Consider the following 26666-nt stretch of genomic DNA (forward strand, 5'->3'; position numbering starts at 1 on the left):
AAAAGACATAGAATGGCTGAATGGAAACAAAAACAAGACTCACGTATATGCTGCCTATAACAGACTCACTTCAGACCTAAAGACACACACAGACTGAAAGTGAGGGGATATAAAAAGATATTCCATGCAAGTGGAAATGAAAAAAAAAAAAGCAGAGGAAGCAATATTGATATTAGACAAAATAGACTTTAAAACAAAGATTTGTAACAAGAGACAAAGAAGGACATTACATAATGAGAAAAGGATCAATTCAACAAGAGAATATATACTTATGTATACATACATATATACATACCCAACATAGGAGCACCTAAATATATAAAGCATATATTAGCAGACATAAAGGTAGAAATTGACAGTAACACAATAATAATGGGGGACTTTAACACCCCACTTACATCAGTGGACAGATCATCCATACATAAAATCAGTAAGGTCTTAATGACACATTATACCAGCAATCTGGTATAGATTAGATATATTAATCTGTATATTAATAGATATATGCAAAACATTCCAACCAAAAAAAGCAGAATACACATTCTTTTCAAGTGCACATGGAATATTCTCCAGGATAGATCATGTGCTAGCCCACAAACCACGTCTCAATAAATTTAAGAAGACTGAAATCACATAATGCATCTTTTCTGACCACAATGGTATGAGACTAGACATCAACTACTAAAAAAGAAAAAAAAAACTGTAAAAAACACAAACACATGGAGTCCAAACAATATGCTACTAAACATCTAATGGGTCAGTGAAAAATATCAAAGAGAAAAAAAAAAAAACCTTGAGACAAATGAAAATGGAAACACAACAATCCAAAATCTATGAGATACAGCAAACGCAGTTCTAAAAGCAATACAAGTCTGTCTCAGAAAATAAGAAAAACCCTAAAACAAAATCTAATCTTACACCTAAAAGCACTAGGAAAAACAACAACAAGTAAAACCCAAAGTTAGTAGAATGAAAAAAATATTACAGATCAGAGTGGAAATAAGTGAAATAGAGACTAAATACACAATACAAAAAAATCAATGAAATAAAGAGTTGGTTCTTTAAAAAGATAAACAAAATCGATAAACCTTTAGACAGACTCATCAAGAAAAAAGGGAGAGTGCCCAAATAAATAAAATCAGAAATGAAAGAGAAGTTACACCTGACACCACAGAAATAAAAGAACCATAAGAGATAACAATGAACAATTACATGTCAATAATATGGGTAACCTAAAAGAAATGGATAAATTTCTAGAAACATACAATCTCCCAAGACTAAACAAGAAATAGAAAATATGAACAGGCCAATTACCAGTAAGGAAATTGAATCAGTAATAATAATAATATAAAAAACTCTGAACAAACCAAATTCCAGGACCAGACAGCTTCACAGGTGAATTCTATAAAATATTTAAAGAAGAATTAACACCTATCCTTTCCAAATTATTCCAAAAAATTAAAGAGGAAAAAAATACTTCTGAACTCATTCTATAAGGCCGGAATCAACCTGATACCAAAATCAGACAAATACATCACACACACACACAATTTACAGGTCAGTATCACTGATAAATATAGATGCAAAAATTTTCAACAAAACATTAACAAACTGAAGTGAACAATACGTTAAAAGGATCATACACCATGATCAAGTGGGATTTATCCCAGGGATGCAAGGATGGTTCAACATCCACAAATCAATCAATATCATACACCACATTAACAAACTGAAAAATAAAAATCATATGATCATCTTAATAGACACAGAAAAAGCTTCTGACAAAATTCAACATCCACTTATGATAAAAACTCTCAACAAAGTGGGTACAGAGGGAACATACCTCAACATAATAAAGACCATATATAACCTTTATTTACTTTCATCATTTACTCAATGATGAAAAGTTGAAAGAATTTCCTCTAAGATCAGGAACAAGACAGGATGCCCAGTCTTGCCACTTTTATTCAACATAGCATTGGAACTCCTAGCTATATCAATCAGACAAGAAAAAGAAATAAAAGGAAGCCAAATTGGAAAGGCAGAAGTAAAACTCACTGTTTGCAGGTGACATGATACTATATATACAAAATCCTAAAGATGCTACCAAAACTATTAGAACTAATAAATGAATTGAGTAAAGTGGCAGAATACAAAATTAATATACAGAAGTCCATTGCATGCTTTACATTAACAACAAACTATCAGAAACAGAAATTAAGAAAACAATTCCATTTACAATTGCATCAAAAAAGAATAAAATACATAGGAATACACCTAACCAAAGACCTAAAAGACTTGTACTCAGAAAACTATAATACACTGATGAAGAAAATTGAAGACGACACAAACAAATGGAAAGATACACCATGCTCATGTATTGGAAGAATTAATATTGCTAAAATGACCATATTACCCAAGGACATCTACAGAGTCAATCCAATCCCTGTCAAAATACCAAAGCCATTTTTCACAGAACTAGAACAAATAATTCTAATTTCTATGGAAATTAGACCCTGAATAGCCAAGGCATCTTGAGAAAAAAAGGACAAAGCTGGAGGTATCATGCTCCCTGATTTCAAACTATCCTACAAAACTACAGCTATCAAAACAGTATGGTACTGACACAAAAACAAACACATAAGTGAATGAAACAGAATAGAGAGCCCAGAAATAAACTCATGCTTATGTGGTGAATTAATCTATGACAAAGGTAAGATTATAAAATGGGGCAAAGAAAGCCTCTTCAATAAATGGTGTTGGGAAAGCTGAACAGCTACATGCAAAAGAATCAAACTGGACTACTTTCTCACACCATGCAAAAAAATAAATTCAAGATGGATTAAAGACTTAAATGAAACCATAAATTTCCTCGGAGAAAACAGGCATTGTTTGGCATTGAAATTGGTCTTAGGATTTTTTTTATATGTCTCCTCAAACAAGGGAAATAAAAAAGCAAAGATAAACAAATTGAACTACATCAAACTAAAAATCTTTTGCACAGCTATAGGAGATACCAAGAAAATGAAAAGGCTGCCCACTGAATGGGAGAAGATATTTGCAAATGACATATAAATATATAAACAGCCATACAACTCAACATAAAAAAGAAAACTGATTAGAAAATGGGCAGAGGACCTGAACAGACATTTTTCCAAAGAAGACATACAGCTGGCCAACAGACACATGAAAAAATGCTCAATGTCACTAATCATCCGGGAAATGCTAACCCAAAACACAGTAAGATATCACCTCATACCTGTCAGAATGGCTATTATCAAAAAGACCACAAATAACAAATGTTGGATGTAGAGAAAAGGGAACCCTTGTGTACTATTGATAGGATTGTAAATTAGTACTGCCACTATGGAAACAGTATGGATGTTCCTCAAAAAATTAAGAATAGAACTACGATACAATCCAGCAATTTCACTTCTGAATATTACCCAAAGAAAACAAAAACACTAACTCAAAAATATATACGCACCCTTATGTTCACTGAAGCATTGTTTACAATAGCCAAGATATGAAAGCAACTTAAGTGCTCATCAAGAGATGAATGGATAAAGATGGTGTGATATATATATATATATATATATATATATATATATATATATATATATATAAATACACACACACACACACACACAGTGGAATATTACTCAGCCTTAGAGGGCATTATGCTTAGTGAAGTAAGTCAGACAAAGACAAATACCATAGGATTGTGCTTATATATGGAATCTAAAAATCAAAACAAACAAAACAAATGATAACAAACACATAGATAAAGAGAACAAATGTATATGGTCTGCCACTGTTTGTGGCATGATTCAAGAATCTAAAAGGCTCCAATGCCTTCATTACACTTAGGAGGGTGGGCAGACTGATCAGAAAATCAGATGTGTAGTACCATACATTGCTGAATTAGTCTCTGTAAAAACAGACACTCCCACCTACTCTCAATGCTGCTTCACAGAACACACTTCGGGAAATCTCCCAGAATAAAAATAATGTGTCCAGAGCACATCAGATTCTACTTCTTATATTAAACATTTTCTCAAAGAACTAAATTATATCCCAATATGCCCATATGAAAACACACACTAAAATAATCTCTACTTTATTATCTTTCATCTTTGGTGCTTTTATATGGACATATAAATCCAAAACTTCTGATTAACCCAACATTGGAAAGTCTTTATTTCTAAGTTTTTCCTAAAGTGGTAAAGATTTGGTGCCTCCATATTCTCTCACCCAGCCTATTGTCTCACCAGAAGAGACTAACCACCAGCGTTAGGAACTCACCCTGCTGTGACTTTCTCCCGATTACTATTCTCATCTTTTCCTCAATGCAACTGCTATTCAAATCTCAGAACTGCAGAATGACCCACTAATGGTCATAAAATCAATAATCTTAAAATTTTTTTAGAAGTTGGATTTGACTGAATTTGCTTCAATACTTCTTCATGGCAATATAAGGAAACTGTGGTGGACTTGACAGAAAACATTCTTGTTTTTTAGTAACATGAGGGCGACATGAGAGAAATACCAGAAATTCTGTGGCTACCCTTCCAACAACAGATGCTATGAGGGTATGCAATACAAGTGACTCAATATTCTGTAGACCTTTGAGAGCACTCAAGTTCTGTGTCAGCTCAACTCGTATAGACACTAAATCTGATTAATAGGAAATAAACCACAGAACAGGCTCAAAACAAGAAGTTAGGTCAAGAGACCTAACTAATTCATTTTTCCTCTAATGACACAGATTTCTCAGCCACAGTTGAGCCAACCAACAATAATTAAAATCCTCTAATCCTTTAGAAACACTTAAAATGCCAGGGATTCTTCAATATCAAGACAGGTCTAATTTGATTTCTCAAATTTTGGTGGCATTCAGAAAGTAAAATCTTTCCTTTAGATAACTTTGGGTTACACTGTTTGCTGAGATGATAGTGGGAACTGCTTGTATCTTTCCCCATTTATGGACCTGCTTTCCACCTTAATCCCCAATTCCTCTTGCATTAAAGCACTCTGCTTAGGCGATCTTGGCTATCATATCAAGATCTCAAAATTCATTCATTCACTTGTTCATTCATTCTTCTAACTATTTATTCAACAAATATTTATTAAATGCTTTGAGAGGAACAAAGTCAAGGAAATTGGTTTCCCTTACCTCAAGGAGGGATTGGCAATAAACCAATGTCTTATGTGCAGTGAGCGAGGCCAGGCCAGTGTACTAAGGAAGCCCAGACTCGGAACCTATTGGATGAGGACATCAAAGATGCCACCTGGAGGAGTGGCATTAGAAGTGAGTAGCAGCAGGGCATTCTGGACCGAGAGAGTAACACTTTGGAAGCCACAGAGCAATACAACCACAGACTGGTCTATTCAGGAAACAGAAATCTGTCCCATGAGTCCAGAGCAAAAGGCAAGGAGAGATCAGGAGGAAAGGGCCTTGGGTGCCCTAGGGAATCTAAACTCTATCTTAAATGTCATGGGGAGCTACTTGAAGAATTTTAACCAGGAAAAGGCTATAATCGCATTTCTAACTTAGCATGTTAGAAATCTCACACCTTAAATTTCCTCACCTAATTCTCTGTCAATGGTGTCACAATCTTCATAAACTCAGACTCTTTCTCAACTGTTGTCACACCTCATTAACTGGCTAGCAACCTTTTTAACTCTGGGTCCCAAATAACTGCTGAGTATAATCCTTCTGCCATATCCTTTTCTTCTGCTGCCATGGGTAAAACTTACACGTCTTTACGGAAAATTGCAAGAGCTTTAGCGGCAAATACCACAGACTAGCTCTCCAAAAGCCATTGACCACCCCCACCTCCCTTTCCCATCTCCAGCTGTACAGGCTGGGAGCTCACCTAGAGAGTCTCCCTTACAGTCAGGGGTGGTTGCATGAGTTCGCTTTGGCCAAAATAATGTAATAAGTCTAACAGGAATCCCTGTGAAAGACCCCTGTAAAAGATTTTCTTCTATGATAAAAGGAGTAGCTATTCAAAAAGAAGAATCTGATCTTTCACCCTAACTGCCACCCTGATTCCTGTCTTTGGATTTGGTAATAATGCCTGGAGCTCTGGCCAATCTGCTGAAGAAAATGGAGAGAAAGAACAGAAAAACCTAGATTGTATCTGACCTCCTTGAGCTGCTGAACCAGTCCTGGCACTGCTCACCTCCACTTCCTTTGTTATGAGATAACTACGTGTCCTCGTGTATTAAACCATTGGCATCCTGGCTTTTTGCACCCAAATATATCCAAACCGATCCACCTCCTATACTGGGGATCTGTCTCCAGTTGTTCTCCACGGTGCCCCCTCACCTGCCATCACAATGATCTCTCCATCCTAAATCTGATCACATAGTTTTCAGTCTGAAATCTTGAAGCTAAATCTCTGAACAGATGTCAGAGTCCCAGCTCTCACCCACCAAAGCCTCTACTGAGCATCTTGCTAGCCCCTCGGCACGCTGTACTGATTTGGGTCTCTAATCCTTTGCATTTGCTGTACCCCTACCTGAAACGCTGTTACCTGTCCTGCCCAGCTCCTCACCAGAAGGCTCCCCCAGGCGGAATTAGTCACATTTTCTCCTGTGCGTGATAGTTGTGGAAGACTATATAACTGCTCACCCACATTCTTTCTGGGGGAGGAACATATCCTCACCCTGGTGAACTTGGCTGGCTTTGACCAATGAATTCTGAGCAGAAGTAATATCTGAAACTTCAGGGCAGAGCTTTGAGAGCTGAGGTATGGTTTGCCATGCTCTCTCTTCCCTACCTCTGATGTGGAAGCAGGTATGGAGGTCTTCAGCCAGCCTGATCTCTGAGCACAGCTCCCTTACTGACCTACAATGCTCATGTATTATGAACAAGACAGAGACCTTGCTGTTTTAAGCCATGGTGGACAGACTTTTTCTATAATGGGGCAGATGATAAATATTTAAGCTGTTGGGGCCATATATGGTAACTGCCATATATTCTTCCTTTTAACACCATTTAAAAATGTAAAACCCTCTGAACTCACAGGGCGTAAGAAGACAGGCCACAGCTGGATTTGTCCCACAGGCTGTAGTTTGCCACTGTTTTAAGCTGCTGAGACTTTCACATTACTTATTACTACAGCATAACATGTCCCATCCTAATATATTTTGCATAGACAATACTCTAGGCTTTATCATCCTGTAATACAACTATAAGCTCCATGAAGATAGTGATCATGTCTGGAATGCTTGCCTTGTTCACCACAGGATACGGCAGCTCAGAAAATAATTGCTGAGTGAAGAACTGAAAGTCCTTCCCGTAAGACTCAGGGGACAGAGACCATGGCTTTCACCTTCTACCCACCCCCACATGTCTAGCATACAATGGCATTTGATGAGCATTTGAGCCTTTGATAAATGTTCCATTGACTTGAGTATGCCCTTGTTATTACCAGTAGCAACAGCCACATGTCATTGGAGAAACATCTAGAAATATGCACGGCCTGTTTGGTTGCAGGATGAACATGTGACCTCTTGAGTCATGCGCCAAAGCCCATGTCTGAAATCTATTACCTATAGCTTAATGAGTTTTGTTTTTTCCTTTTTCTTCCTTTTATATTTGGGAGCAGGGAAGAAAAGGGGGCATGCAGGTTTTACATTAAAATGTGTATTTGAAAAGCCAAGAAATGTGAAATGGTGGGTTCAGAGGCAAGTTCCCTTTCAGCAGATTCTCTCCTACTTGGCAGCAGGCAGCTGGCAGCATTTAGGGCCAACTTTGGGCTTCACCTGGTGTGCCCCTGAGTCAGGGTCTGCTCCCTTGTGTGGCCTCCAAGTCTGTAAATATACTCGGGGGCGAGATCTGGGCATGTTTCATGGCCCAAATCATTGAAAAATCCAATCTTTTAAATGTAAACATATTTAGACATTAAATTAGATACCATTTGTAAAACTACACATACCCAAATATGTTATTACTTTCTTCTGCCTCATGAAGGCAAACTCCACTTGCTATATAAATAATTGCAAACCAAGCTCAATCTTAAATCATCTCATTCACCTACATTGAGAAAAAAGAGGAGAAGAAGGCAATTTTAGTTTTTCTACAACTCTTTTTTCTGGTCATATTTTCAATATATTTTGTCTCATGCATCTTAAACATCACTTGGTAATTCTGTGCTTCTTTTCTGGGAGTAAATAAACCTAGCAAAAGAAAAGAGAAAAATAAAATACGACACAGTTGTCCCTCTTTTGAGATATGCTTTCACGTGTGTACCACGGCCCATTTTTATAGGCTTTATGAATTGCAACTTTATTTAAACCTCTCAAATTATGGGAATTTTATACATTTCGTTTCAAATTAATGCCGTAAGATTTTAATTTAACGATAACCCTTCTTAGAAACAAGAGTGTCTAATGTCCATATTTATATCAATAGTGATAAACACTGAAAAACATATTTCATCACTATATTTTATTTTAAATATTTTTAAATAGTGATGTCAGTTCTCTATGGATTATCTTCATAGTCATAAAATCATTTTATACTCATTGAAAATAATGGCAGCCCATTCATGTCCTGCAAATAATTACTTTAGTGGAGAGAAACTGAACTAGGATAAAATTCTGTTCTGAGATTTATCACTGCTTCTTTATTTGAAACTAGAAAAATATTGCCTCACTTAAAGCTAAAAAGTCTAAAAAATTGAAAATAATTTTTAAATTAATAACACTTAAGTATAAGCCTAATAAATAGTAATAAGAATAAGGTTAGGCAGACTTGCAATGAGGGGCAGGACAAAGAAAAAAAATTAAGGTTTTATTATTTTTGTAAAACAAAGTAACTTTTTCTAGGGAATCCTTTACAATTTGAGTGTGAGTAAAGTATAAGTATATTTATTAAAGTTATAGAGCAAACAAGGGAAGTGGGGTATTTTGTTAAGTTCAATGTGTGGACTTAATAATGTAACTAGCCTGCCCATTTTGGGTTAAAGGATGGACTGACTTATGTGTTTATCTCTTCTAGCTCTCAAAACCTTGCTAAAGTGAAGGGAAAGGAATTTTCCTTGAAAAGATACCCACAGGGACAATGAGATGTGACAACAGAGGATGATATATTCCAATGAATTTTTGGAAGATGGGAAGTAGAGGAAGGATGGTACACAGCAGGCGTCCTAACCCATGTGCCTGAGAATAGAAAGGCCAAAAGGGTGCTGCCCAAGGCAGAAGTGAAGTACAAATCAAGTCCCCAGGAATTAAAGTCAAGTCCCCAGGTCCTGTCCCATACTCACACATGGTGCTACCAGTAAATTGAGTTCTCTTTGTCACTAGAAGAAAAATAGACATTTTGCAAAGAAGCTGAACCAGAAAAGCACCAAGCAGAGTGAGGCTGAACTCATGGGCATTCAGTGAAAATCTATCAACTGAACGTTGCTCCCTGAGACCTCTTCATCCACACTGCTCCCAGAATGACAGCAGACAGAAGAACATCATCTCAGGCAAGATATTGGGAGTGCATTATCTGGAAAAAGTTTAAGCAATGACATTGGGGGTCTCCTAAGGAAATTTTTCACTGTGCTCTAAAGTCCACCAGATGACACCCTTAACTGGAACACACAGCCTTTTTAATATGTTTCTCATAAGTATTAAGGGCCAGCTTAGATCAACAGACATTTGAGGAAAATCTCCAACAGGAAATAGAGAGCACATGAACCAGGGAAAAAAAAAACCAAAGATGGATCCAAAAGATACAGAAACAATTCAGGGTGTGGAAGAGAAAAGTCTATATTATACTGAGAGAGAATAAAATCAAGATTCCATGAAAATGGAATAAGGAACAAGATGAAATTTGAGGGGATTAAAAATATATTAATCAAAATTAAATATTCAATATAATCACTAGAAAATAAAGTTATAGAAATAACTATAAAGTACAAAGAGCTGAAAACTAAGAGAACAATTATTTTAAAAATTAGACTACAGCAAGTCCCCGACATACAAATGAGTCCTGTTCTGAAGTGCATTCATAAGTCCAATTTGTTCGTAAGTCCCACAAAGTTAGCCTAGGTACCCAACTAACACAATTGACTATATAGTACTGTACTGTAATAGGTTTATAATACTTTTCACACAAATAATACATAAAAAACAAACACAAAAAATAAAGGAAACATTTTTAATCTTACAGTACAGTACCTTGAAAAGTGCAGTACAACAGCTGGCATATAGGGGCTGGCACCAAGTGACCAGGCAAGAGGAGATACTGACTGGAGGAGGGAGAGGAGGTGGGAGATGGTAGAGCTGAAGGGTCATCAGCAATAAGAGATGGAGGGCAAGCTGCAATTTTACTCACACCTGACATTGGTGGAATGCACGTTCACATCTTTGAAAGTTCACAACTTGAAGGTTCGTACGTAAGGGACTTATGTATTTAGAATATACAACATCTAAGAATAATAGGAATTCTAGAAGAGGAAACACAGAAAGCAGATGGAAGAAAAGTAGTGAAAAAACACTGTGGGAAAATTTCCCAGGAGTGAAGTTTTAAGTCTCCAGATTGAAGAGCAGACCTAGTTTCAGACACACTGAATGAAAAGAGACCCACCCAAAGCAGTGGATAAAGTGAGCATCCTAAAAGTTTCCAGAGACATAAAACAACTCATGTATCAAGCAACAGGAATTAGAATACCATTGGATTTTCTAACAGCAAAATGGGATACTAGAAGACTGGAGTAATGCCTTCAAAATTTGGAAGGATAATCATGTTCTTCTGAGAAGATTACACCTAGCCAAACTAACAACCAAATATGAGGGTCCCTCAAAAATATTTTGTGACATATAAGCATCTAAAAATTAAAACTTCCAGTGGTGTTGGGAAAACTGGACAGCCACATGCAAAAGAATGAAACTGGACTGCTATCTTATACCATACACAAAAGTTAAGTCAAAATGGATTAAAGACTTGAATGTAAGACCCAAAACCATAAAACTCCTAGAAGAAAACGTAGGCTCCTTGACATTGATCTTGGCAATGATTTTTAGAATTGACACCCAAAGCAAAGCAACTAAAGCAAAAATACACAAGTGGGACTTCATCAAACTAAAAACCTTCTGCACAGGAAAGAAAACCATTAACAAAATAAAAAGGCAAGCTACTGAATGGGAGAAAAGATTTGCAAATCACATCCAATACAGGGTCAATGCTGAAAATATATAAAGAACTCATACAACTCTGTAGCAAAAACAAAAAAATCCCAAAAACAGTCTGATTGAAAAATGGGCAGATCTGAATAGATATTTTCCCAAAGAAGACATACGATGGCCAACAGGTACATGATAAGATGTTCAATATTCCTAATCATCAAGGAAATACGAATCACAACCACATGAGATATATCACTTCACACCTGTTAGAATGGCTATCATCAAAAAGGCAAAAAAAAAAAAAAACAAGCATTGGTGAGGATGTGAAGGAAAGGGAACCCTTGTGCACTGTTGGTAGGAATGTAAATTCGTGCAACCACCTTGGAAAACCTATGGAGGTTCCTAAAAATATTAACAATAAAACTATCATAGATCTAGCAATTCCACTTCTGGGTATTTATCCAAAGAAAACAAAAATATTAATTTGAAAAGAGTTAATTGCAGCATTACTTAAAATAGCCAAGATATGGAAGCAACCTAAGAGCTATCATAAATGAGTGAATAAAGAAAATGTATGTGTATATATGTATCTATATCTACATATATTTACTCATATGTATATATGCATTATACACATACATATATATACATGTATACACATACATACCTACATATATGATTCAGCCATAAAAAAGAATGAAATCTTGCCACTTGCAGTAACATGGATGGACCCTGAAGGCATTATACTAAGTGAAATAAGTCAAAGACATACTGCATAATCTCACTTATATGTGGACGGTAAAAACCAAACAAACAACCCCCCCAAAAAAAACATGGAGGCACTTCTCACACACTCCAGTTGTGGCAGCCCTATTCCTCCCTGGCCTGAGTGAGCAAGTGTGCTCCAATCAGCTGCTGCTTTCATTCTCTCTTGCCTGGGCAGGGAACAGATGCCTGAGGGCAGCCCACATGCAGAGGTGAGGCCAAAACCAAAGCTGAGCCCCAGGGGCGGTGCGAATAAGGAAGAGGAATGGAAATCTCTCTGTGCAGCTGCACAAGCTGTGGATTAAATCCCCATGATCAGCTTGGTAAACCCTTTGTCTATGGAATATCTAAGGGACAACGAGTGCTCCCACAACTGAGACCAGTCTAGCTCTAGCAGCTGTGGACTTTGGGGGCAAGTACACATAGGAGTCGGGCCAAGTCAGAGGCTGAGCTGGCCCCACAGTGCCCATAGTGGGTCCAGAGACCTACCTAGAGGTATTGGAAGGCCTCCTGGGGAGGTGGGGTTGGCTGTGGCTCATGGTGGGGGCAAGGACACTAACAGCTGAGGCCCCAGGAAAATATTATTATTACTGTTATTTTTTGTTTTGTTCTGTTGTTGTTATTGTTTTTATTTATTTTTTCTTTTCTTTATAAACATTTTTTAATATATTTTTTATTTTTCTACTTTTACTTTACTTTTTGTTATTTTGTGTTTTTTCTTGTTTTTGTTTTGTTTTTAGATATAAACATTTTTGATCATTTTTGTGTGTTTTACATTTTCTTTGCTTTTTTTTTTTAGTTTGCTTTCTGCTTTTGTTTTGCTTTTTGTTTTTGTTAGTTTTGTTTTTATTGTTCGTTTTCACTTTGGGGTTGTTTTGTTTGTTTGTTTGTTTTCTTGATTTTAGTTTTCTCTTTTTTTTCCTCTTTGTTTTTATCATTTGTCTTGTGTTTTGTTTGTCTGTCTTCTTTTCCTTTTTTTTTCCTTCTTCTTTTTTTTTTTGCGGTACGCGGGCCTCTCACTGTTGTGGCCTCTCCCGTTGCGGACCACAGGCTCCGGACGCGCAAGCTCAGCAGCCATAGCTCACGGGCCCAGCCGCTCTGCGGCATGTGGGATCTTCCCGGACTGGGGCACGAACCCGTGTCCCCTGCATCAGCAGGCGTACTCTCAACCACTGCGCCACCAGGGAAGCCCTCCTTTTGTTTTTTTTTTTTTTTTGCTGTGCCACTTGCCCTGTGGGGTCTTTGTTCCCTGGCCATGGGTCAGGCCTGAGCCTCTGGGGTGGGAGTCCAGGACACTGGAGCACCAGAGAATTCCAGGTCCCAGGGAATATTAATTAACATGAGCTCTCCTGGAGGTCTCCATCTAGATACCAAGACCCAGCTCCACCCAACTGCTTGCAGGCTCCAGTGTATACAAATACCAAATCATTATGCTGTTCACCTGAAAATAATATAATGTTATATGTCACTTATACCTCAAAAATTTCTAAATAAGAAAATTTTTTAAAGTAAAAATTATAACTTCCAAAGCACTTTTTCCTCGGAAAGTACTAGAAGATACACTTTGGCAAAATAGGGGAGTTAGAAAAGAAAGAGAAAGAGACGGGATGTAGGAAATAGAGACTCTGATCAGAAAAGGAGCATGGGAATTCCCTGGTGGTCTAGTGGTTAGGATTTGGTGCTTTCACTGCGGTAGCCCAGGTTCAATCCCTGGTCAGGGAACTGGGATTCCACAAGCCACACAGTGTGGCCCAATTAAAAAAAAAAAAAGGAGCATGAAAGTTCCAGGACAATGGCTGTGCAGCAGACCTAAAGTCAAACCCGGTCTACATTACAGCAAAGAGGTGTAGGAAATGGGTGTCCAGGAAAAAAAAACTGAGAGTAACTGTCATGTTTGACCATGTGGAAATAGTACAGAGAGGGCTTTTATAATCCTTTTAGAAGATTTGTGAAGAAGAAATAAAAGGTACACAGAAAACTAGGAAAATAAACAGGAAGGCAATTATTAACTCTAGAAAAAACAAAAGGTCTATAAGGAAGGAGAGGTAATCAACATTGAACAATAATTATACAGTAGTAATAATGTAAATACTGAATGCTGATTTAACCCCAAATTGTGCTATAAGTGTATTGCAGGATGGCAGATGGGGACAAAGAAAAAATAAGAAAATTGAATCTTCAACTATCACAATGGAAAGCCAGATACTAGAAGAAAGAGCTAAAAAGACTGAAAAGTGATTGTTTTAGGGAAATGGAACTGGGGGTTGCAAAGAGGTAGGCTTTTCTTTATAAGATTTTTAGCACTATTTTATTTTGTAAACCATTTTTATGTGTGCTACTGGTTAAAGAAAATAAATATAAAAATTACTTAAAATAAGTTTAGAAAGAAAATAAATCAGGCTACTACAATAAAAGATTAATCTCAATGTATTTAAATGTAACCAAAGGAAATGACTGCAGCTAATCTTAGTAAGAAAATGGAATGTGGGGTTGGCTATTACTCAGAAAATATGACCTGAATAGTCATCTTAGAAGGATTAAACAGATCTATTAAACAAATCTATTTAATACTATTTAAAATTATATATACTGTTTGCTATGAAATTCAAATACACAATTTATAATAATCCTTATTAACTTATAAATTAAAATATCTACAAGCATATAAATAGTATTAAGGAAACACAAGTGTAATTTATAAAAAGTAAAAAGCTTATGATGAACAAAATTATGATTAACTTCTAATGATTAAGCAAATGTGTATCTGAGATGAAGAGTCACAATTATTTGGTCTCATCTCACATTTCACAAAGCACTGGCTTGAAATATTTCCAAGTAACTTTGCATTGAAGGTTATCAATAAAACTTCTGTTTTAGGATATTTTTTATTTTTTAAACTGATATAACATGTTCTACTCTAAAAAATCTGGACAGTGAATCTAATCGTTGTTACTGAGCATGTGGTTATGGGTAAATGTGTACATTTGGAATTGCCTTCATGAGGAATCAGATTCTTCCAAAACTAAGAGACTCAGCTTTAAAATGTTGTCAAATGTCTTTCACATCAATAAAATTTAGGGCAGTGGCCTCCAAAGCTGGGTGCCTAAGGCAATCTACTGGCGGGTGGGGGTGGGGTGAAAAATATCAACACCCCTATTTTGAATTTTAATGTACCCCTTTATAGTTTATTTCTGTTGACTGTATGTACTATAGAATAATTATACAGTGATATGTGTACAGAATTCATAAATAAGCATACATATTGATATACTGGAGTGTATTATCAAAAGAATTTACTAATGGAATTTCATGATCACAAATATTTGCAGACCACTGATTTAGAGATGTCTCCCTACTTACAGTTGGCAAACCATTAATAGTCCATGGGAGTAACTTAAGTGTTCGTGAGTGAAGAGGGCAGGAGAAAGCTAATATATCGCTCTAAGCTAAAAAGTTCATTTTAACTTATGATTAAGAATTAGACAACTTACCTGCTACAGTTGAAAATATTGTGATAAAAAGTGAAAATGTTGAAGTATACAAATGGCTGGATTTTTTACAGCCCTTGATATGTACATTTGTTACCCATATGTCACAGACTATATTAAAATAGTCCAACAATGTGCTCATGTGGTGGTTCTAAAAGGCTTTGTTGATGAAGAAGTGTTCTACAGAAAGGAAAAAAACCTAGAAACCATTGATTTAGGAATTAAATGCCCAAGCAACCTAAGAGTATTTTATTCTCTCATATAGGCAAAATACAACTCAGTCATCAAGAACTACACTAGTCACTGTCCAATACAGTATCCACTAGTCACATAGGGATATTTAAATTAACTAAAATTTGATATAATTTAAAATTCATATCCTCAGGCACATAGGCTATCAGACACGTTTCAAGTGCCTGATAGCCACATGTGGCCAGTGGCTGCCATACCAGACAGTGCAGACAGAGAACACGCCATTCAGTGCAGAAAGTTCTATCGAACAACTCTGCCCTAGAATAATATTCAGAGACTCTCAAGTTGAAAATTTTCAGATTTTTATACTTACTAACTGTTACTCTGTCCTTATCCCCCAACATAATGTTGTTTGGCGTCAGGTCTCTATGGATGATCCTCTTCTCCTTGTGTAAGTACCGAAGAGCTAGGCACAGCTTCAAACAGCAAAGAACAAACAAATGTTATTTCCCCTATATATACAGATAAGACAGCCACTCATGATCACTACACACAATTCTAGGAAATCAGCTCAGAAGTTTACTGTTTCATAGAAAAAGTTAATGAAGATAAAAGATACCTGTATAAATATTTTCCATAGTCTCTCTTCAGCAAAATGATGTTGTTTTTCCTTCAAAGAACTGAAATGTTCTCCAAGAGGGGCCCCTTCTATAAGCTCCATAACTATATACAACCTATCATCTATATAAAAAACAAGAAAAGGTAATAGAAATAAATTCAATATAGACATTTTGAAAAAACTTATGAATTAGAATCCAAGTTTCCCAATGGGTGTTCAGGGCACAACACAAAAGAGTTAGAGACATGGACCCAATCAGCTCTGGAGGGGCTGGGGGCGAGGGGGTCTTGGGGACAATCGGAGCCCAGCAACAGTCTCTTTCAGCTACAGGCAACCTCCTAGCATAAGTTTACGCTGGCAAACTTTATCATTTTCTATGTACACCAGGATGTGGAAGGGTTGAGAGGCACCAAAGAGAGCAAGTAAATGATCCCAAATCATGGAGGATTCCCTGAAGAACAGGTAAACCCAGCTTTCCTTTCAATGGTCTAAAATTTACCTTTAAATCAAGCCAGACATTCAGACATTAAACTGCACTGTTCTTCAGTCTCGTAGATTTACCTTACAGTATTTTACAATGAAATCATACCGTGGTTTAGCAATGACCCCACTGGATATACCACCCATGATGGAAATTTCTGTGATGCCAGCTCAAGAGCTGAGAAAGCTGGCCTCCTCCACATTTCAGCTCATGGATCCCAGGAACCTCACATAACTGACTGGGTTTGTCTCTTTGCTTTGGATGCCAAGAAACAAGTAAATTCTACTTTCTCCTCCAAAGTCAATATGTAACTATTAACAACAGTATGTGATATGTATCTTTTGTAATGTTTTGGATGTATGTAAAATATGTATATATACAACATTTACAGAAATGAAGCCACACCATGCATATTCTGCAACTTATACCTTTTTCATTCAACATTCTTATATGTTCGTCAGTACACACAGACCCACGCCATTCTTTCTGTTGGTTACATAGTATTCCACAATACAGATGTATCATAATTTATTTAATCATTCTCCTAAAGATTGACATTTATATTGTTTCCAATTCTTCATAATCCCAAGAAATATTTACTGTATGTACTAATCTTGCCCCTAACATTAATTTTCTCACCTTTTATTTCCTTTTATCATGATTTCTTAATCTATTTTATCTTATGCTTTTTTTTTTTTTTTTTCGGTATGCGGGCCTCTCACTGTTGTGGCCTCTCCCGTTGCGGAGCACAGGCTCCGGACGCGCAGGCTCAGCGGCCATGGCCCACGGGCCCAGCCGCTCCGCGGCATGTGGGATCTTCCCGGATTGGGGCACGAACCCGTGTCCCCTGCATCGGCAGGCGGACTCTCAACCACTGCGCCACGAAGGAAGCCCTATCTTATGTATTTTTAAGCCACTGCCAATTCTTTTTGGGAGAAGTCAGGTTATTTTGTTTTTAAATTAAGACAAGTTATGTCACTTCAGTACAAGTCAGAAGCTAGTCTAGATCTCTTTATGATGGGATATGCACTAAATTATGGGAAATTATTCTAATATCAAGAACAAATGGCCAAGGGGGCAGGATGTACTGAGGAGTTTCAGCACTGAGTTCCTCTGAGTCAACCAGAGGAAGGGAGATGGGTAAAATCATAACATGGCAAAGTACACAACAGGTTTGCATAACAATAGCACTGATAAAGAGGCAGCAAGGAAGCCCCTTTAAAGGAGATTTATTTTGAAATTTCACAGGTGAAGCATATAAGGTCTATTAATATGTATATTACTTCAGTCAAATGTCCTATTTTTTTTAAAACAAGTGACTGAGTTTGGTTTCACCTCAAGATTTGATTCCATATTCCATCATCCCAATGATGACGCAGAATCAGTCAGGGCTCTATCGCCACCTTGTGGCAATTACCTGAACTTGAAGAAAAAGAAATCTCAAAAAATCTAGATCCTATTTATTTGGCGGGTGGAAAATGTCATTTTTTCTAAAAGATGACAAAAAAATGTCATTCTTTCTTAAAGAAGCTACCAACCTTTAGTTTTCTTTTCTCCTGATCCTACTATGGGCTTTTTGTATATGAAAATAGCAATAATTATTATTTTGGTTTGTTCATGCAGTCTTACATATAGGGATCTAAGAATTTTATAAGTATCTTTTGATCATTGATTATCAGTGTCTCACTGATCAAGAAATGCCATCCAAGGTCATACAGACAACAAAAAAGGTAGAGAAAATAGTCGACTAAGCTTATTTTGTAACATTCTAAAATAAAAATATGTAAGTAACATAGATACATTATTAGAAATATCATGGAAACTCACACTTACTTTCCAGAAATGTTTTGTAATAGCGTACAACATTGGGATGATAAAGCTATAAGAAAATAAATAACAAACATTATACTACTTCAAAATATAAACTTGTTTTCACAGACAATTTAGTTGGATTTCATACTTGAAAACAACAAAGAAATCATCATATTTATATTTATTTATAAAACAAAGCATTTCAAGATATCATCTAATTTTTCAGGATTCTTTTTATTTGCTGCTCACAAAACTGTTCTGAAAATAGCAATCTCCCATATAGCCTTACCAAATAGAATTGAAAACTGATTGTGCTTTATCACCTAATTTAACTAAATTAGAGGACTGTAGAACTGGAAGCTATCTTAAGAATTAATTTAACACTTCCTGTTCCAACATCACACACAGACTGCATAAAGGAGAAAACTGAAATGAAACAATTAATTTTGAACACATATACCTATGCTCTTAACCTCCCCCTGCCACTTAAATGTTTATATACACTGTGTCTATTTACACGACTGGTGTCTTTCTATGCTCTCCAAAATTATTAGTTTGAAACTGAAATAACCTAGGAGTTATTAACTCCATTAAAATAACAATAATAATTGCCAAGGACTCCATCCTTGAACAAAATTAGGTCAGGCTCCTCAGAGTCCTCCTCTGGACCAGGCCTCCTCCTTGGCCTGCCTGATTTCAGCAAGAATCCTGCTAAGCCAGTTTAGTGAGCATCTCTGCCCTCTGGATATCCAATCAAGTTCCTCATCCCCCCATCTTTGTTACCTAATCAAGTTTTTCTTCCCCCAACTTGATAACTAACCAAATTCCTCTTAGTAACTTTCCATCCTTTGACCCCCCTAGCCCTGCCTTTTGGTTGTAAATCCCCAGCCATCCCTGTTGTGTTCAGAGTTGAATTCAATCTCTCTCCTCTACTCTAATAGTTGGACTTCTATTGCAGTGGTCCTGAATAAGGTCTTCCTTGCCATCTAAAAGTTCTTATCACAAGGAAGAAATGTGTAACTACATGTGGTAGATGTTAACTGGATTTACTATGGTGATCATGTCACAATACATACAAATACTGAATCATCATGTTGTACACCTGAAACTAATATGCACTCATATGTCAATTATACCTCAACAAAAAGTGTCCAGGCACCAAAGAGAGCAACAATTTCTCTTTGGCATAGTTTACCTCAGAATGTAACATGGAAATTCTATTTTTTTTTGATGGAATTTCTTTAATAGATGTATTCCTATTCAGATTATCTTATTTCTCCTTGTATGAGTTCTGGTAGTTTGTGTGTTTTAAGAAATTGATCCTTTTCTCCTACATGGTCAAATCTGTGGCTATAGAGTTTTATGCAGTATTTTTTTTTTTTTTACCCTTTTAATGTTCATGTGATCAGTAAGGATGACCCCTCTTTCATTTCTGATATTGGTAATCTGTGTCTGTCTTTCTTTTTTTTCCAAGATTAGTCGAGCTAGACATTTATCAACTTTACTGGTCTTTTAAAGAATAAACTTTTAATATTGTTGATTTTTTATATGGAATTCTTGTTTTTTATTTCATTAATTTCTGTTTTACTTTTATTTCTTCTGCTTGTTTAAGGCTTGAATTGCTCTTTTTTCTTTAAGACGGAAACTTAGAATAAGGAGTTTAGATATTTCTGTCTTTTAATACATACATTTAATATTTTATATATATATATATTTATATGTATATGTATCTTTCTAAACAGTGCTTTCATTGCAGCCCACAGATTTTTATAAGTTGTATTTTCATTTAGTTCAAAAAAATTTCCAATTTATATGAGACTTTTTCTTTGAGCAATGTGTTATTTTGTAGTGTGTTTTTTTTTTTTACATTGTTATTGGAGTATAATTGCTTTACAATGGTGTGTTAGTTTCTGCTTTATAACAAAGTGAATCAGTTATACATATACATATACATATTTTCCCATATCTCTTCCCTCTTGCATCTCCCTCCCTCCCACCCTCCCTATCCCACCCCTCCAGGCAGTCACAAAGCACCAAGCTGATCTCCCTGTGCTATGCAGCTGCTTCCCACTAGCTATCTACCTTATGTTTGGTAGTGTATATATGTCCATGCCACTCTCTCGCTTTGTCACAGCTTACCCTTCCCCCTCCCCATATCCTCAAGTCCATTCTCTAGTAGGTCTGTGTCTTTATTCCTGTCTTACCCCTAGGTTCTTCATGACATTTTTTTTTCTTAAATTCCATATATATGTGTTAGCATACGGTATTTGTCTTTCTCTTTCTGACTTACTTCACTCTGTATGACAGACTCTAGGTCTATCCACCTCATTACAAATAGCTCAATTTCATTTCTTTTTATGGCTGGGTAATATTCCATTGTATATATGTGCCACATCTTCTAATAACATAATAATAACATAATAACATCTAATAACATAATAATTTTCTACAAGAATACTAAATTTTTGTGGTTGTTTATTTACAATTTGAGTTTCTAAGTAAACTGAAATTTGTTTTATCTCAGAATAGTCACTGGTACATCATAAATGGCTTGCATCTCTTTCTGGCCTTTCTTCTTGCCTTCTTTTGAAGGAGAGTCTACTGGTTGTCCACCAAAAATCTGCTCTCACACTCCTCCACTCCATCGACTTGTAGCAGGATGTGCTTCCCCATCACAGATCACACCTCTCAGTCTCTCTCACAGCCTCAAGGGGCTCATCCCTGAGTTCTCCCCAGTGGAGTGTGAGGGGAATCCTGTGTCTGAACCCAAAACGCCGGGTGCACCAGCAGATATAAATGTGCCTTGGCAGGTGCAATGGGAGAGGAAGAGTGGGCATCCCTGTGTGACCTCATGGAGCAGAGCACCACACCCTGGACTCACAGGAAGACAAAACCCATTGCACGGTGAGACCTCTCCTTCAAGCCCATGCACTTTGGGGCTTCTTTGTTACTGCAGCTTAATCTTAATATTAACAAATACACTCTCCCTTTCTAGTCCCATTTCTCTCACTTCTGTCTGCCATTACCTCCTCCTTTTTGACCTCAATTTACTGTCCTTTCATTGGTTTAAGCCCGTGGTGCAAGCACAGTTCTACAATTTTGAGCTCCCTCAAAGTTCAAGCAGAGGTCTCTTATATGGCCCCACCCTGACACTTTCTTTTCTTAGAAAATATACTAAAACCAATAGTCTACCTCATCAACTAGCAAATGGCCAGCAGATTTTAAACAATATGGAACTAGGTAAGCAATAGAACCATATTCTAGACCTAGCTCACTGGCCAGGACTACATCCAGATTTGGGTTCAAATGAAGATATTAGACCAGCCTAGGGCAAAAGCCATGCTCTAGCCTTGTGCTATGAAACAGCACACCACCCAAGGCTAGAGTGTTGGAATATGAGCAAACACTAACTTTTCAAAATCTAATCTCTTTGTACATAAAAGTCAACTATAAAACAACCTATTAATGATATTTACTGTAAATTATAAATTGGAGTGGAACTAGAGATTTCAATGAATAAAGATCTTCATATTTATGGTTATGTCCTAGCACAGATGCTATGCAAATTTAACTATTTGAAAACAAAGAGCCATGAACTGATAGGTCTCCCCAGGAGTTACAGACAAACAGTATTCATAATGAATGTATAAATAAAGAAAGTTGAAAAAAAACCAATGTGTTCTTTGATCACAAAAAGAATTCCCATTTCTCTCTGACACGTTTATTCTTTTTCCTGAAACAAACCTTCATAATGATACATGAGTTGTGAACATTATGTTAGAATGTTTTGCTCATGTCAATAAATAATAACCCATCTTGAAAATTCACATTTTAGATTACATAAGCCATATCTGAGGAACGTTAACAACTTGGTTCCATTTGACAAAAGTCAGGGAAGTCTTAGTCATATTCTTATGCATGTAACAAAGTAACCAAATATTCTACAATATAATAAGAAGGAAACGAATATGCTTTCTCATATATAATACTCTCTGTGCTGTGAACTCAATTGTTCTGCATCCCTGGCCCTAATATAGTTATGTCTATGGTTCAGTGTCAAGCCTTAGGAGAAAACCTGGTGATTGATATCACCTCAATGCCAATTATATTAAACAGAACCAGTTCTTACACAGCATGGACAAGGACAGCACATGAATTCTACTTTTTTTGATGACATTTATTTAAGGAAACCGTCTTCATAAACAAAAGCATTTACCTGCTCTTTAATTATGGTTAATTCAGAAACAATATTCCTTACACTGCTGTCTCGATCTTTTTTATCCTTTCCAAATGCTGGGTTATGTAAATTGACTTCTTTCATTGCTAAAAGATTTTGACCACTATGCTTTCTAACCTAAAATAAAGGAGACAAAAAAAAAAAAAAAAAAAAAAGAATGGTTTGGGAGTAGAGAGGGGAAGAAAGTGATTAGATTAATAAGGTCACATGATTAAGCCAAATCATCTAAATAAGTCATATATCTTTAAAAAGTAAATTTGTATTTACACTAAGCTCACCTCAAAAAAATTGGTATATCCTGGATCAGTCTGCAATATTTCATAGGATTTTACTTGGTACATACAGAAACACTGGTGTGAACTTGGAGAATGTGTCATGCATTGGGACAAACCATTTTGACTATTTGTATGAGAGATTAGTGACAGCTTTTTTCTTCAAAGGTCAGTGACCAACTTCTAGAGCTGAGAGCTAAGGTAAGACAACATCAGTGCAGCTATCTGTTGTACAGAAACAACCATTCTAATTTTTATATCTATTTGTTCACTGACAAGGGCTCCAATTCACTTGTGTGTGGGTGTGCAGGGAGACATGCAGTTTGTTTGGGAACATTGGAAATGTTGTTCAAGGGCAAGGTCACCTTGTAAACACAGCCAAAAGCTCCACTTCCAAGATGATCCAAAACTGCATAGTTGCCTATATATTTCGAAGGAGCTTTATTCTGATTAATGCTTTCAATATTTTCAGCAATTTGCTTCAGTTCATCCTCCTAACCAAAAAATGAAAAGGAAATGGGTTGCTATGATAACTGCATCCTAACTGCATAGCAGCCTGACAAAATATTTAAAGCTCAAGACTTACCACTAATAAATTCAACTTTGATACTAATTCTTCATAAGCACTGATATCACGAACATAATGTCCTATGTCAATGAAGATCTCAAACAAGTCGGTGGGGAAAAGTCTACAGAGAAAAATACACACACATACTTCCTATAGGAGTTGGAAACTCTGGCCCATTCCTTCCCTTTTGGACCTGGCTCACTTATAGGTTAATTACATTAAATACACTGCCAACAAATGGGGGAATAATACTCACCAACTTATCTCATGAAAATAAACTAGAGACACAGTTCTTAAGAGGTAAGGAAAAACAATTGGAAAGGAAAGTTCCAGAGATCTACTGTATGACACTGTGCTTATAGTTAAGAACACTGTATTGCACACAAAAATTTAAGAGGGTAGATGTCATGTTATATGTTTTTTGCTACAATAAGATATGATACAGATTTTACAAAAATCTTATTTGTAAGACATTTGGGGGTGTAGTATTAAATATACTAGGAATGAATGTTTATTGGTTGTTTATTGAGCACAGAGCACTTTCACAAATACAATTTGATTTAGTCCTCATGAAAATAAAATTAAAATACAGGTGAATTTAAAAAATGAAGAGATTTATGCATCATTTCCAAGCTACTGGTTTCAAGGGTTTAGGTTTATTAAAATCTTTAAGTCCACTGATGTGGATGATTTAGGGCCTTGAAATGAAAGGTTATAATGAATAACGAATACTTCCTTTTCTTCCCCTAAATTCAACTGTTATATAGAAATAAAATAAAAACATAAAATGCCCCATTCTTCCAAACAAAAGATGTTATATTAACTCAAGATTTTATTTCCATTTTGCCTTATCAATAAAATTCTAGTAAGAACTTGGGCCTACGATTTGGCTAACCTGCCACCTCTATGGCATGCAGACCACACCTGTAGGTAACCACGGTCTGCTTCCCAAGGTGGTGGTTTTTCTGTCATGCTCACCACACAACCTTCTGATCCAGGAACATCCAGCCTCCTCCCCTTCAAATGGGTTCCTATACTGTTAAGGACATCCAGACAAATACTTTCTTTTCTATTGATTAAAAGGAAATGACTAGATCAACTTTGGACATTTCTGAATGGGCAAAAACAAGCACATATTTTTATTTCATCCATTAAAAATGTTAATGTCTTAAAAAAGAAAAACTAAAAACCATAGCAGTTACATGTAATTAAAAGAGTTGTGTTGATGTGATTCATGTGCTTTCCTCATCATTTTGTGAATTTTCAGAGTTAAGATATCACTAGGGCTGCTCAGTATTATCTGTGGATTTTAAGAAGTCTGAAGGCACATGTTTTGCATACTGACTCTTTATTCTCTTACTGTTTGCATCTAAATCAGGTACATGAAAACAGTTGACTCTAATGACCACTGATCACTTAAATTTCTCTAAGCTCATACCTTTTAAAGAGTGGTCTGTTTCTTTCCATACTGAAGAGAAACCTCAAGGCTCTGAAAGCATAACACTGGAAATAAAAGGATATATGATTCTCAAATGGTAGCTGAACAAAGTAAAACATTTTCAGGATAGCATGATCATGAAGTGAACATTAACGTGGCTTTTTAGTGAGTGTGGCTGGTCTCTGTGGGAGCCACAGCTTGTAACTGAAAACAGACAACATCAACACCTGGGCCAGTTCTCATGTTTAAAAAGTATTTGCGTTGTGGAAGGCTAGGGATCTGGGCCTTGTTTCACTCAGTGCCTGTCATTAGTTCCTTTCTAGAAAGTACAGAAGGAGCAGAGAGACAAGAAATAAAACTCCTACGCCGAGAAAACCAAATGTCCCAAGATTTCCAGGAGCTCAAGGTTTATTTTCTTTCTAGCCTGCTATGTATGCCTCAGTATTTATATAGTTTCTCTGAGAAAATAAACACTAGAAATAATGACATAAAAATAGCCACAGGCACACTGGACTCAAACTTGACAAATTGGTCTCTTGAGTAAGGTCTAAAGCATTCCCCAGATAGAACCATCTACAGTAACTCCTGAGAACACTCAGAAAGAGGCCTGTGAGACTTTAACAAAGAAAAATAAACACTGGACATTTTGCAGTGCTGAGAAAAAAGAGAGAGCCCCAGGCTTGCAGCTGTACCTGTACAATAGGCCACCACTGGGGTGACCAGGGTCTGCTGAATTCGAATCTGGAATCATTTCATGAAATTAGTGATCTGAATATAGAAGGGTCACAAACAAAACTGTCTGGAGAAGCCAGGCAGATAACAAGACCACACGAAGGAGACTGGTGAGAAAGCAGTGGAGACTGTGAGAAGCGAGGAACATGCATGTGCCTTGAAAGAATTTCCATACATATTCTTTAAAAGCCTCTACCGGCTTAACAGAATACATGTGCAGGAGGGAGTGTACTTTACCATGGTCCAGCACAGTGTCATGCATCAGTGCTGTACTAGAGAAGTAAGTCCCACGCCTGTGTGTTCTCAGTGGTAGCTCTCCAAAATCTCTGCCTGCCAGCCCACAGATACCACCAAAAATTCTCTGCTAGGTTTGACCATCATTCTGGCTGAAAGCTCTTAAATCAGATTGAAGGCAAATGTTGTTTTTTACTTCCTGTTCTAACGACTTGAAAAAAAGATAAGCTGCAGCTACTGCAAAGGCTTACTTTAAATTGATTTTATCATGCCAATGTCTTTGGGGACACTTGCCCCCTGGTGTCCACTCCTCAAAAAAGCACATAGAACCCTGCATAATGTGGCCCCTTCTTACCTTCCAGGCCTCATCTCCTAAGGTAGGGGTCCCCAACACCTGGACCATGGACCGGTACTGGTCCGTGGCCTGTTAGGAACTGGACCGCACAGCAGGAGGTGAGCAGCAGGTGAGCGAGCAAAGCTTCATCTGCCACTCCCCATCGCTCCCCATCGCTCCCATTACTGCCTGAATTCTGCCCCCACCCCCGCTCCCATCCATGGAAAACATGTCTTCCACAAAACCAGTCTCTGGTGCCAGAAAGGTTGGGGACCGCTGTCCTAAGGTACTCCCTCTACCCCACACCCCACATCCACCCCACTGAGCAGCCTAAGCACACTCTAAGCTGCCAGGCTCCTGTCCT

General features: G+C 36.9%; 1 protein-coding gene across 1 annotated transcript in view; it reads right to left on the reverse strand.

Annotated features, from left to right (window-relative positions):
• Positions 1 to 26666, reverse strand: part of NEK10 (NIMA related kinase 10) — a 325535-nt gene that overhangs the window by 228917 nt on the left and 69952 nt on the right. Inside the window, exons 17-23 of the mRNA XM_033864502.2 lie at positions 25003 to 25067; positions 23583 to 23685; positions 23362 to 23490; positions 22704 to 22841; positions 18509 to 18554; positions 16195 to 16316; positions 15949 to 16051 (exon numbers count right to left, since the gene is read on the reverse strand). Of these exons, the coding sequence (XP_033720393.1) occupies positions 15949 to 16051; positions 16195 to 16316; positions 18509 to 18554; positions 22704 to 22841; positions 23362 to 23490; positions 23583 to 23685; positions 25003 to 25067 (706 nt within the window). The remainder of the gene's footprint in view (positions 1 to 15948; positions 16052 to 16194; positions 16317 to 18508; positions 18555 to 22703; positions 22842 to 23361; positions 23491 to 23582; positions 23686 to 25002; positions 25068 to 26666) is intronic.

Source organism: Tursiops truncatus, chromosome 10 (assembly GCF_011762595.2).
Source record: "Tursiops truncatus isolate mTurTru1 chromosome 10, mTurTru1.mat.Y, whole genome shotgun sequence".
In the NCBI taxonomy this organism is placed as follows: Eukaryota; Metazoa; Chordata; class Mammalia; order Artiodactyla; family Delphinidae; genus Tursiops; species Tursiops truncatus.